The following is a 14,591-nucleotide window of genomic DNA, read 5'->3' as shown; positions in this document are numbered from 1 at the left end:
TCTCTTTTTCTCTGCAAATATTCTGTACTCTGAAAACTGTTTGGGACTTAAGCTTTTTAGTTTTCTTTTTTTAAATAAAAAGGCACTGCAAAATTTTAGATTTAAATCCCGTTAACCGCTGAGTGTAAGCGAAAGATGTATTATGTGGCTATAACATCATTCTTTCAAAAGGACTATTCAAAACTTTATGTAAGAGAGAACAACCATTGCAAACTAGACCTTTAAATCCCATGACAAGGAAGTTAAACAGGTCAAGACAACAAATGAAACCGTTGAGCATGTACACACCGAGCTGCACTACAACCAGCACACTCCTGTCAATTCCTTTTCTGTTCCTCTAAAGTAGCACTGAAGGTGCTCACATCTTGCCGAATTTTAAGCCACGGAAAAAAATATAAAAGGACAAGCCTTAGTTTCATTTTGAAATTTAATGTCTTTGTTACATGAACCTGTCTGAATATAGGTGTACTTACACAGATCTCTTCATCTTGCCTTATAGTCGTATTGTAATAGTTAAAGGAAACTCTTTAGACAAAATAGTGATGAAAACTGTAACTTTGAAAAAGCAAAACAAAAAGCCCATTTCATCCTACACACACATATCACAAGCACCATAGAAATACTGTATTTCTAGTTCTATGAACATTATCAGCATAACAGTTTGCATCTTTAAGTGGTTCATCATCTCTGTAGAATACATGTTCTTCTTCTGTGTGGATGGCATTTAGAACATGGGACTATAATTAATGGCAGTCTTAGAGTAACCCAGATGTTTGCACTTTAGAAAGAAAGCCTCCACTTCCATTCACACTTCAAGTAATTCCCCATGCCAAAAAGCACAATCTTCAAAGAGGGCACAACAAAGAAAAGAGGCTGTCATTTCAGGACAAATAATTTTTACTGAGAATTTTTTGCATCTAGGTAATTTTTTAGGGTAATTTGAAAGTTTGGTCTGTGTCTTTCAAGAACACTTTCTCCTCCATTCTTACTTGAAAGTATAATATTGAAATATAAAAAACAACTACATATACTGGACTGTATTGACACCACAAGGGAAGAAAAAAAATCAAACATGTTTTTAGAAGATTCCACCTAATTCACATCTACAAGCACTACAGTATGGTCATACAGCATCATGTGGTCAAGTCTGCACGGGTTACAAATTTCCTGCTTCTCAGCTGCAGACCTAACCCTCACCCATCACCCTAGTCTGCTGCAATGCAAAGAAAGTTAAAATTTTCAAAATGGTTTAAGGTAACTTGTTTTAGTCCTCAGTATGGCACACTAAAAATTGTCACGGAAATGAAGGCAGGGTGCTCAGCTGAGCATCAAGAAGCTTCTTGAAATAGTGTAACCATGCTACTGTACCTTTAGAGCTGTCCTATTGAAAAATTCTGTCCTGGAACATTTATATCAACAAACTAGATTATCTGACTAGATTATTCTTATATCTGTACAATCTAGTTATCTATTAATAACTAGATTATTCTTATATCTGTACAACTCCTAATGTCAAGCCCAAATGTAAGTAACACCATGATCATTAAACAGATGCCAGAAAAGTGCTAATTCTTAAATTGTTTATTTCTTAGGAATGGAGTGAACTTGCCCTAAACTAAGGAATGCTGAGAGAAACAGTCTAAGTTGTGAAATTTCTACCACAAAATCTAAATGCAGTTTCACATTTAGGCACCCAAATGAAAATCACTTCTTTAACAGTCTGAGCAGTGAAACTTAAGATTGACATCAGTAGGAGTTCTGCCACTGACTTTAGCAAGTATGAGATTAAGTCTTTACGAAGAGTTTGCCAATAACTGCAGCCTCCTATACTGGGCTTGCATAGCTTTATTTTTAAATTTTTACTCATATAAAAATATAAAGTAGGTATAAAAACATGTCAAATTAATTTTTTTTTGCTTTGTTGGATTTGTCATGCATGTGTGTACCCTCCACACACCAGAGGATTAAAACATAGGAGTGATACCTTTTTGCCTTTTTAAGTACTGGTACTGTCCATAAGGCATATGTCAGCCCAGCCACAAATAACAACATCAGTGAATTTTTTAAAAAGTCAAGTCTCCAAACAGTTTGATTACAAATTTACAATGCACATGTCTTACCTTTTTCACCAAAAATAAAACTACTAGGTCACAGCAATAAAATAGTAAATGTGGATTATAATGCATATTTGGTCACAGATTTAATGTAAAAGAATGACATTTCAGTAATTTTAACATATACTTTTCATACATTAAAAAAATACAAGTAAATGAGAATAATAAGTTATTCAGAAACTACAGAAATACAAATTTTGCTCTCAAGTTTCACAGAGTTCCCTTTTATCTCAAGTTATAAGAGAAGAAATAAAATTTACATGTAAGGCAAAGTATTTTGGACAATCCCTGGACTTGGTATAAGTGCACTAAGTCAAATCTAATCATATATCTGAAGATATTAATTCAAAATAACAAATAACTCCAAGTATTTGAGCCCACTGCTTTAAGTCAATGTGTTAGTGCAGAAGTGTCTTTCTTCAAATTCTGCAAGATATTTGCAAACTAAAACGACACAGATTTTTTCCGTTCCTTATGAAGCACAATAGTATTAAATGTCAGCCATTTAATTTCCAGCATTTTGTTTACGAAATATTGTTAACATCTATACTTAATATAGAATCTACACATGGTACTTATTGGCTGCTGATCAAAATATGAGGCACAGAAATCTAATACAAGTGTTGTGATTATTCAGAGTCAGTCACACAGTCACTAAGCTCATCCAATTTTTTTTTTCTGTTAAACTGCTAGAATCTTATCTGACAAGAACCCATTTGAGTCCAAAAAAAAGGGATGGGAGGCTGGCGCAAAAACCTCTCAACTGATGAAAACATCTCATTCTTTACCAAACCTCATGATGAGGAAATCCTCCTTGAAACTAAGAAGCTATAAAAATTAACTTTAAACAATTTTCCAGTCACCCACTCTCCCGAGGCAGGTTTTATTTTTAGCCCTTTTCATTAGCATTAATTATCATAGCAAAGAGCAGAAGAGCAGATTTTGTTTCCCGGTGGTAAATTTGCATGATACTGACAGAGAGATGATTTCAAAGAATTCTGTAGAAACGTTAAGCTGGAACAAGGATTCCTTGGTTCAAACATTCAGTGCAGCGATCAGACATTACCCACAAAGGTGTGGCACACTCTCTTGACACTAACACTGATTCATGGAACATGAAAAACTCCTTAGATTAAATACCCTTCCTGTCTGGGGTTTTTTAACTGTAAGGGAAAATAGAATAGAGACCTGAATCTGAACTGGTTTGATGAACAAAAAAGAAACATTTAAAATTTGTCCAGCCATAACTGCCTTTTTACAAGTTTCTCAAAACTCCTTCTCAACTATGCACATTACTGAGCTATTACACAATGATCCTAAAGAGGTATATTAGTATGGACAACTGGTTACTAAGGTAACAAGATGTTACTTTAAACCAGCAGTACTGTCCCAGCTCATCAGTTTCACTCATGTCTTTCCTTTATTCTTTTTATATTATGCACAAATCACAGACTTACTGTATAACCAAATACACATACTAGAGCTATGCTTCAGTTTCTCAAATAATTTTCCTCATTTGAGCTAATGAGTTAAAAAAAAGAAGATGATGGAAACATTTGAACTCTTTGGTGTGTAGTAGATTCATTCTTAGCTCTATACTAAGAATTTGAAAGTTGGCTGAAAAGTAGATTTTGAAATGTTTTCTCATGAGGAACTATTTTGTAACTAAAAAGCAACTGCACATTGAAATTTTTTGATGGTATAAAATAAGATGGCAGGGATCCGATAAAGTTTTGGGAGGGAAAACCTGGTTAAGTCTTACTGACTAAATTTTGGCTGAAATTTTCCAGAGGAAGATTCATGTTTGAAAATAACAGTTGACTGCTAATAGCAAAATAGATTAAGGTTACTCAAACTCTATCGCCTCCAAAACACTGATGCTCCAAACAAAGTATGTCACTATTTTTTGAGAGCTCAAGCTTGTAAAACCTAAGTGTTCTCAACATCTTCTATGATTACAAACATCATTCATCAGCAGTAGCTTAAAAAGCCATAGGAAATAAGGCCATTGGAAACATCTGCAGGAGCAGGTCACCCACAGCAGTCCTCTGCTCCAAGTGGGATTAACTCCACCAAAACAGTTCCTGATGTGTTTATCTATGCAGGTCTTCAACACTTACAACAATGGCAACTTCTGCAACCCTCCAATGCAATCTCCTGTTGTACACAGCCATTCTTCTTACTATCTAACTTCAAATAAATTGCTGCAATTCAAGCCTGACCTCTTGCCTTGTCTTTAGAGTATATGTCAATGATAAATAAAAGCCTTTTGTTCTGTTTAACATGTAAGAATGCAAAAAGCTTTTTGTTCTAGAAGGGTGTTTCCTGTGCTCTTTTAAGATACAAAAATTCATATAATCTTTGTCAGACAGCATGATTCCTTTTCCAAAGCTGCTGAAGTACAGCACTGGCACTTTGTTACACTTGACTCAGTAGTCAGAGTAATAGACTTATAATAATTGTACAATTTAAGGTAAACAGAAAGTATTGATCCTATTTATAGCCTAAAAATTACTGGGATCGATTGTCAATTATTTACTTAAACACTAATAGAAGAAAGGACATTTTCAAAGAGAAAGCATGCTGTATTCAATACCAGTTGGAGAAACATTCTGCTTGGGCATTGTATTTCCCCCTCTCTGCAAGAAAAAGAATTCTACTTTTGTGATAAGAATATATAAACATAATTAAGTTATAATTCTCCTTTCATGACAAGAATATAGAAACAGAATTAAGTTAAATCAGTATTTGGCTTATAGACCTCTTTAAAAATTGTTATAAGTTGTTCTGTTATGTTTACCTATAAAAACTCAGCAACCAATACTACACTTCTGGTTTAAATGTCAGGCTGGCAAAAACTCCACTCCTGAACAGCTGCATGATAAACCTAACAAACCACAACATGCCAACGATCCTCTGTGGATCCCTATTGCCTCTCCCACTTATTTACCCACACAAATACCTTTCATTTTTTGTAAATAATCACCCAAGACACAAGAAGTTTATCTAACAGCCACCTACTTTAAAAGGTACATAAAATCTCCACTGCTGAGGTTCACACTGTCCTCAAAAAATGACCTAGATAACGCATGTAATTTTAATCAAATTCATTTTACAGTCTCTCCCCTTTTAGCCATGCCTGAAGTGAATGCAATGAAATTATGTGTGGAAACTGTCAGCACCAATAATTACCTTTATCTCAGGGGTATATGGCCCATGCAAACACAGAAACCTAGGTTTCATATTTGCTTAGTTAAGAAAACATTCTTCCTATCATCATCTAGAAATGCTTCATGATATTCAACAACTAATTAAAAATAAAGCAAAAAGAATCTATATTAACACTTCATTTAAAATTTACAAATTTTTGAAGAGAATCAGAAATGACTGAAAATAGATTAAATATGTTAATTACCATTAATTAGAAAGAGAATGCTTCCAAACAAACTCATTCACTGCTTAAATAAAGTCAGCATAAACCCAGCCAAGATTTTGGACAAAGACATATTTCCAATGAAGTTATCTCAGCTTGGCTTTATTAGTGCAGTTTTAATTTAATTCTATATAGTCTTCAGCCATTTTATGCTATTTAATTTTTTACAGAATCAATTGCTACATTAGACATTCATAAATGTTAACAGAAGTCTCAGTATCTGCAGTACTACTATTCCAAAATTATTTTATTCTAATGTATTTGTTCTTTTGAAACCCAGGGAAATATTCTGCCTACAGTAACAGATGGCTTTTTATTTTTTTGTTGCTATTCCAGAATCTTTAAGTCACCCAAAATGCATCTACTTAAACATGATACTGCAGTTATTATGCAAAGCATGATCTACATGTTCACTGTTTAATATTTAACAATCTGGATACCGTTCCTGTTTGGAAATAATTCCACTAGAGAAAGAAATCATTGTCCTAGCATTACTATAATAAACAGATTTGCCTTTTTACATTTTATTGTCTCATAACAAAAAGTAAATGACTCATTTGAAATGAAGTAACATATTCAATTAGTGCAAATGAAGTTTAACAACTCATTCTGACTAATATAAATTCAGAGGTTATCATCAATTATGTTCATGTAAATCCTTTGTTAATATCACGTCCCACTCTAACACACATTACTAAGGGGCAGAGGAGTTACAGGGTACTTTTATATCTTAATGACATCTAAAACGTCATGATACAGTAAAAATGTAAGCAGCAGGTCCTTTCACAACATGTACACATTGCACATCAATCTCACAAGCTAAGATTTACCTGGGTATCCCCACATAACAAAAATGTTGAGCTCTTCTTGCTCAGAATTAAATGTTCACCTTTTCCTGGTGAAAACTAGTTTCTATTATAAATATTATACAACATAAAATCTTCAATTGTGAAAGACAATAAAAAAGTTAAGCAATTTGCTTTAACAACACCCTGCAGTTATACTACTCATTTAATACACAGCTCTCTCCAGCATGTACTTATTTCTAGGAAACATTCCCCATGGAAAGAACAAAGCTATCATAACAGCAACAAGATCATAGGAATACAAAATATCTACAAAAACCAACTGTTCTTAAAAGGACTGGCCCGTCAGATGGGTGAAACAAACACATCATTTGCTCTCATTCTGATCCATACTGCTGACTTCTGAGCTAGAACAAGAAGTCAACAAGTTAAGCCTCCTTATGAAAAAGCTGCTTATACCATGCACCATTAACACTACTAGGAATCTCATACCCATACATTACAGAGCTTTACTGCATTTTTACTTATTCAATGACATTATGCCACTATTCCTCACAATGAGTACTATCTCGTTGATTACACTTACTGGCTTCAACGTTTGCCGTGCATAAAGCATCACTTAACCCCAAGTAAAACTGACAGCATTAAGATTAAAAATACTGCTTTAATTATGCCATCTGCCACATGCCTTTTAAAAAGAATTAAAATGTGTAAGAGAATTGACTATAGACTGGTAGAATTAATTGAAAGCAAAATTCCACAATGATCCCTGAGTGTGAGATACACATTAACAATTTAATATAAAAGTTGAAGTTTGAATAAACATTAGTTTGGTTTTTTTTAAAGAGCTGTATATCAAATCAGAGCTTCAACAGCTGCACTTCAAAGGCTGAGTGGAAAAAGCAAAACAAAACACGACAAGTACTTCCCCAGAAATACATTTCCCTAATTTTCCCTGATATCAAAGGCCCATACTTTTAGGTTTGAGAATTTATCATGAGACATCAAAAATGGGCAGTAGAATAACGGAAAACAAAACTTTAAACCAGCAATTCTATACAAATTTCTACTCACATAAAAGAAAATATTCAAAAATGCTTGAATGTTGAGCTTGAATACTTTTACTTGGTCAGTGTTTCTTTTTAAAAAGCAAGAAGAAATGTAGTACAAAAATTCCTACCAGCCCTCTTGCATGAAAAACAGCACTTTAAGTCCAAAAGCAAATATAACAGTGTAAATTTGGAATATTGTAATATTCAAGATGAGTATACAGTAACAAAATTCAGTCTAATTAAAGTTATTTGCAATATACCTGATTCAATGCAATGTAAAACTTGAAGGTTTACAGTGACAATTTTTTCTTATCAATTCCTGGAAAATGACATCAATAACCAGCACAGACTGATCACAGAACTGAAGGCTCGCAGATCCAAAAGTCAGAGATAGACCTTAAATTCCCATATGCCATCAGTGAAAAAGAATTAAGATCAGCTTTTAAATTTCAAAACAGATGTACTTCGGCAGAGAAAAAAAAACACATAGTTACAGAAGAAATAATGCTGCTAAAATTTACTTTTTTTAAAGCTTAGATTGATGACCAAAGCACATTATTTTCTTGGAAAAGTCTTCTAGTTATATTTGTGCTGGCAAATAGTTTTTAAAACATTTACATCAGGGCAGAAAACTATGCTCATACCAAGACTTTCAAACCAGTCCTAGCACTAAGTTCATTTGCCTTATTTTATATATTTGTTTATATCCAGATTATGAGACAGTTTCCTGCATCATTTATTTACATTATCTAAAAACATCAGCAGGTATGTGAGACTAACTGCTCTACGCACATTACATGTATTTGTACATTTCAACAAATAAAATAACCATGTTTTATCAGACAGTACAATAGACTAAGAATAGGATAAAATATCACTGTGACCTAAAGCAAATATACTATTTGGCCACAGGAATTAGTTCCCAGTTCTACATGTTTCACCTTAAAATATACAGAAATAAACAAACTAATTAGTTGCAGGGATTTATCAAGTTTGCTTTCACTTTCTTTTCCCTTCTCTTTTCCACCTCAATGGCATTTCTTTTTCCTACTTCATGCTTTAATAGACATATACATTAATAAATTTGTAGGGCTTTCCATCCAATAGACTTAAATATTTCTTCTTAGCATGACCCTGTCATTCAGCCTGGCTCACAAGTAAAGTGCTCACTGGCTACCAGAACTGCCACGGTGCGTTTGGCTTACAAGGATAAGAAATAATGGTATAATTCAGCAAATGTTTGGTGATGTCTGGCTTACAGGGTATCCTTCCTCTTCTACACAGGAAGCTGAAGTACTATTAGAATATACTAGTATTAAGTTGTATTTTGATCATTTATATTTCAGTTCTCATGTAACAATCCCTTCTTTAAATAAAATTATGACTGTCTTCATTTACAGTTTGGATACCTTTTTAGATCCCATTAAAGCTAATTCCAAACAAAACAGCATGGAAATATTTAGTTCAAAAAGTTTCCATCATTTATCCCTTTCATGAATCATTTAAAGACTTCATGTCAGCAACTGAAAACATTAATGTTGATCTCACAAAGAACAGACAATATATTATGCATGCCGCTCACTGATTTATCCTTTGAGAAAGTCTCTTGCAGGCCACTTGCCAATACTGCCACTCACTGTCTAAAACACAAATAGAAGTGCTTAAATAAATAAATAAGTAAATAATATTGCCAGTGGTTCAAATCAGCAGGCAGTTAAAACCCATAGCCTGCGCAACATCAGCTGGTACCAGATGCTTTAGAGAAATATATTTTTGAGTAGACTACTCTGAAAAAGTATATCCACCACTGAAGCACCTTCCCAAACTTTTTCTTAGGATGGTTTATCTCTTCTTCATGTTTAAAATAAAACACCATCACACACACAGAGTTCATACAAATAGTTACTCACTTTTGAAAAAATCCTATTTCATTTTCAATCAGAATAATTTTTTAGCAACAAATCTCACAGCACTGCCTTTTCAGGAGGCCAAGGACAAACTGCACAGTACATAAATTCCAACAGACTTAGGGCCAAATTACCCAGGTAAGTTGTGGATGCCACATTATTGGAAGTTTTCACAGTTACAGCTTTAAACAGCTAGTGAAAGATCACGGTGTCCATGGCTTGAAAGCTGGACTAGAAGACCTCTAAAGAGCCCATCCTTTATAGAGAACCATTCTAGGATTCTGAAGTCTGTACTTGCCAGTCTAAAACCACTTGGAAGGTTTGCATACAAAACTGAGCAGTTCAGTTTCTGAATATCAGAACTGATTGGGTTTTGTTCTAGGACAAATTCCTATTTCAACAAGGCAACTTCAAGCAATGCCAACAAATTCTACACAATTATCCACATATGAATTATTAATGAGTAAGTACTTACAGATTTATCATCTTAGCATTTACAAAAAGAGTAATTTTTGCCTGCATTTCTTCACAAGTAATGGAAAAGATAGGATTAATTTTAAATTGTTCTAAAGGCAGTTTTATTGCCACTATAATAACCCCACTGAAACAATGGCCAGTTATTTGCCAATGAATAGTGCAAGTATTTTGTTAGTCAATCATCAAGATGATGATTGCTGCATTTGCTAGAAAAAAAATAAACCTAAAAAAACTCCACCCAAACCAAAAGTCAACTAAATCAAAACTCTCCAGCAGCAACAGCTTGTACTATGCTATTTAACTGGCTTTACCTCAGTAGTTTAAATTTAAGAGTCAGCTTTAAGTAGAAATGCAGTAAGTGAAAACTGGAAAGAAAATTCCCCGCCTACAGCTGTTACCTAAAATTAAACACAACATTTCTCTTGAAATCTCAAGTGTGCTTCACAAAGGCACCATGTGATCATATTTAGCCAGTGCACTATAGTTATGAACATTTCATCCACAATAGATAAACAAAGATTTCAGTGAAACATGTTAAAAAATAAGCCAAAGTGAAAACCAGGTATAATTACTTACAAGTCTCTAATCACTAATACTATATTTCATTTTAAGTGCAACCTATAACTTAGTAACATTTTCTTTTTGACCCTATTATAATGTGCAACATAGGCAAAATTAAATAAACTACACATATTTTGGAGGGTAAAAACTCCAACCTAAAATAGATGAACTTGTGTTAGGTAGAAGAAGTCTATGTAAAGAGATGTGTGCTATTGGAATGGTACCAAGAAGATGACTTGTGCAAAACAGTAGGTGGTCTTAAACATCTCCAAGGGGATTGATTAAATGGCTCCAATCCAGTTTAAAATGCTTATCGTTTTACTAAGATAGCTAGCAAACATGATAACAAAATTCCATGTTTATAACAATTCTATTTTTTCTTAACAGTATTGGGTCAAATTTTGAAGTTGCTTTAGCACATGAATTTTAAGGAACCAAAAGCATTTTTTAGAAAAAGTAATTACGAGGTAGTATAATGTCACACACCACTCCTCATTAAGAAAGTCCTGTGTTAATCAGGTGCACTTAGTTCAACAATAAGGATGAGGCTCAAAGATTAGATATCTGGACAGTATTCTTGAAAGTTTACTTATTTTATTTGTATTAATATAGTTACAGAGAGGGATTAACTATTTTTGATACATATAAAATAAACAGCATGCAAGAGATTAAACAATAAAGAAGTACTTACGAAATCAAAGTCTCCATCTTGAGGGACCTTCCAGTTATCAGGGAAAACATTTTTGGATATGTGGTAAGGTTCATGCATGTTCTGATTACAGTTTTCAGGGCTTTTATTCTTGGAATCTTGTTTATCAAAGTAGTCCATGAAAGAAGGTCTTTGAACTTGTGGTGAAGTAGCATTTCCTTAGTCAAAAGAAAACAGACAAAAAAGGTAAAAAGCTATTCAAAGATTATAGAATTAATGCACTATAAACTAAACGTCACTAATTAATTTTCTTGGGGTTTGCAGAAACTAATACAGTCATCTGTATGTGATGCAAGCCTCTGTTTGTCCCCTGAGGATCTCTAGCATAAAAGCTCATAGTCAAAGTATGATATTTTTCTAGCAAGATACAATGTGGAGAAATGTTCAAGACATTTCAGTGTTTCACACACAAATAATATGAAAAGCTACTTCATACAGTATTAATTAGTTATTATAGAGACTGAATAACTTGAGGTCCTAAGCATGCCTGTGCGTGCTGAATGCTCCTAACTTCAAGGCCTGAACCACAGGCATTTGCTGGAAAGGAACAGAGTTTCACTAAAGGTGGGATTTAATAATTATTTAGAAAAAGAACTTGCAAAATACAGCTACACAAATTGTATCTAGATGCTGCTTAATTTAATTCATTACCAATTAATATTCCCAGAAAATTACAGGATCACCCTCTACAGATGGTTGCAAAGCACCCTGTCTCCATATCCCGGGGGATTTTTTGTCATCATCAAACAGCTGCAAAAGTTTCATGAAGCAGATAGGGATCAGCATGAACTCCTGCTCTCTTATCCTTTTCACAAAACTAAAGGTAAAAAAAATAAAATTTTCAGTTCTAAATGATTGAAATTTGTTTCCATTTGTCAGATTTCAAAGCAAATTCATTACTAAATAGCATAATAAATAAACATAACTGTCACCTCAGAGACCATATCCTGCATAGCACTGACACATGAAATGTGTCATGTGACTTGCTGGAAGTGTAAGACATTTGACATGAAGATACATAAAATATACTTCCACAAATAAAATATGAAACAGGATGAGAGATAACTAAGATGGCGGGGGGGGGGGGGGGGTAAGGGGGAGAATCTAACACCAAAAATCAGACAAAACTATACATTTAAATTACAACCATAACAAAGTAATAGGAATTTTTATTTTATATATTTGTTTTAACAAGTAAAAAGGTAAACTGAAAATATATTTTGAGCTTGTGTTTTACATGATTACTAAAACTTGCTAATCTCCTCATCTGGCTTTACAAGTGTTTTTATTCATTCACTAAATCGGTTTTTCCCCTCTCTTCCACTTCTTAATTCATCATCTCTTTCCATCTCCTTTGTCTAAAGGTTTTCTAATTCATTCTAGTTTTGCTGCATGGCTAATAGCAGCCTATTCTTTCATTAATGCTTATTTTTGTACTGCTATCTTTTCACAGAATCATTAAGGCCAGAGGAGACATTCAGGATCTAGTCCAACCACTGACCTAGAAACACCATAATCACCACAACCATACCCCAAGTACCATATCCAGATACTTCTTGACACTTCCAGGCATTCCAGAGATGTTGCCCCCACCACCTCCCTGGGCAGGACATTCCAATGCATACTTGCTTTTTCTGTGAAGAAAAAAATTCAAATATCTAATCTGAATCTCCCCTAGCAAAACCTAAGGCCATTTTCTCTCATCCTTTCTCTTAAGACATGGCACAAGAGACCAATCCCCAGCTGGCTACAACCTCCTTCCAGGTCGTTGTGGAGACCAATACAGTCACCCCTGAGTCTCCTTTTCTCCAGGCTAAACACCCCCAGCTCCACAGAGGACTTGTGCTCCATACCCTTCACCAGCTCCATGGTCCTTCTCTGGACACACTCCTGCACCACAATGTCTTTCTTGAAATGAGGGGCACAAAACTGACCAAGGATTCAAGGTGTAGCCTCCCCAGTGCTCAGTAGAGGGGGGAAAAAATCACTGTCCTGGATCTGCTGGTCACATTATTCTTGATAGAAGCAAAGACTGCATGTTGATCAATATATAACATAATATATAATATATAATATATAATATGTAATATGTAATATATAGTATAATATATATTATATTTTATTAACATAATATATAGTATATATTTTATGTGTTATACATATTATATATTATGTTAATTATATTATATATTCTTTTCTTTCTTTTGTTCCTCAATTTTTCTGTTCTAGTAAGATTTCTTCTGGAATTTTTTTAATGTGTGCTTCTACTGTCATGCTCTAAGCTTCAGTGAATTTGACTTCAGCTGCTTTCCTTCAACTCCACAATGATTCCTTCAATCTGCTATTTCTATACACACCTTCTTTTCCTCGTATTTTTTAGGTGATTTTTCTCTCAGTTTTTGCCACATTTTTTTAATATATTTTTTCTAATCCTAGATCTCTACTCACCATATTTTAATTAGTAACAACTAACAATTCAGTGAACTAAATTCTGGGTTGAATTTAACTGACCAAAGAGCAGCCACCTCTTCTCCAGAATCTCCCAAGCTTGCCCCCACTAAACACAGGATCACTTGAAGGAGATTCCTTTATCTCCTGAATCTGGGACTGAGAAAGGGACGAGAAGTAAACAGCAGGGATGCCAAATAACTACAGAAAAGAGCACTAGAGAGCAAAAGCCATAGTCATAGAATGGGTTGAGTTGGAAAGGCATTTTTAAAAACCATCTAATTCCAACTCCCTTCCATGGGCAGGGATGCCTTCCACTACATCAAGGTTCTCAAAGTCCCATCCAACCCGGCTTTGAACACTTCCAGAGATGGGGCATCCACAGCTTCTCTCGGCAACTTATTCCAATATTTTAACACCCTCATAGCAGATAATTTCTTCCCAATACCTACTCTAAACCTGCACTCTTTCAGTTTAAAGTCTCTACACCTTGTCCTGTCACTACAGGCCATTGTCAAAAGCCCCCTCCAGCTCTCCTGTAGGCTCCCCGTTAGGTACTGCAAGGTCCTACAAAGCCTCCCCGGGGACTCATGCAGAGAATGAGTCTTCTCCAGGTTGAACAACCCCAACTGTCTCAGCCAGTTTTTATAGCAGAGGTGCTTCACCCCTCTGATCATCTTCATGGTCCTCCCCTGGATTTGCTCCAACACCTCCATGTCCTTCTTGTTTTGGGGGTCCTAGGGCTGAACACATTATTATGGGTGGAGTCTCATGAAAGCTGAGTAGAGCAGAAGAAAAATGGAAGAATCTAAACTTTTAAAAAACCACACATTTAGAAAACAGATCCATGAGAAGATAGTAGTATGAAGGAGGTAGAATTAAAAACAGAAATACAATGCACTTTCTGAGTACAAACTGTTCATTACTTGGTGATCACTGCCCAAAACCCCTGAAACTGTTTGTACCAAACAGATAGGACACCACATTGCTGGCCTTTCACAACCAATTTTTTACTTCTGTTGAGATTGCTGTACTTAAGTTTCATCCCTGAGACACAATTATAAACAAAAAGATTGCCAGTGTC

At 34.6% G+C, this 14,591-nt stretch overlaps 1 protein-coding gene across 2 annotated transcripts in view; it reads right to left on the bottom strand.

The window, feature by feature from the left end:
* STK3 (serine/threonine kinase 3) overlaps window positions 1-14,591 on the bottom strand; it is a 173,351-nt gene that overhangs the window by 81,001 nt on the left and 77,759 nt on the right. For both annotated transcript variants that reach the window (XR_013339874.1, XM_021529418.2), the window contains exon 10: window positions 11,042-11,217. Coding sequence is in view for 1 of the 2 variants with exons in the window: in XM_021529418.2 (XP_021385093.1) it covers window positions 11,042-11,217 (176 nt within the window). In the remaining variant the exon portion in view is untranslated. The remainder of the gene's footprint in view (window positions 1-11,041; window positions 11,218-14,591) is intronic.

Source organism: Lonchura striata, chromosome 1 (assembly GCF_046129695.1).
Source record: "Lonchura striata isolate bLonStr1 chromosome 1, bLonStr1.mat, whole genome shotgun sequence".
Classification (NCBI taxonomy): Eukaryota; Metazoa; Chordata; class Aves; order Passeriformes; family Estrildidae; genus Lonchura; species Lonchura striata.
The sequence above is the reverse complement of the archived record's forward strand: the minus strand, read 5'-3'. Positions and strand labels throughout refer to the sequence as shown.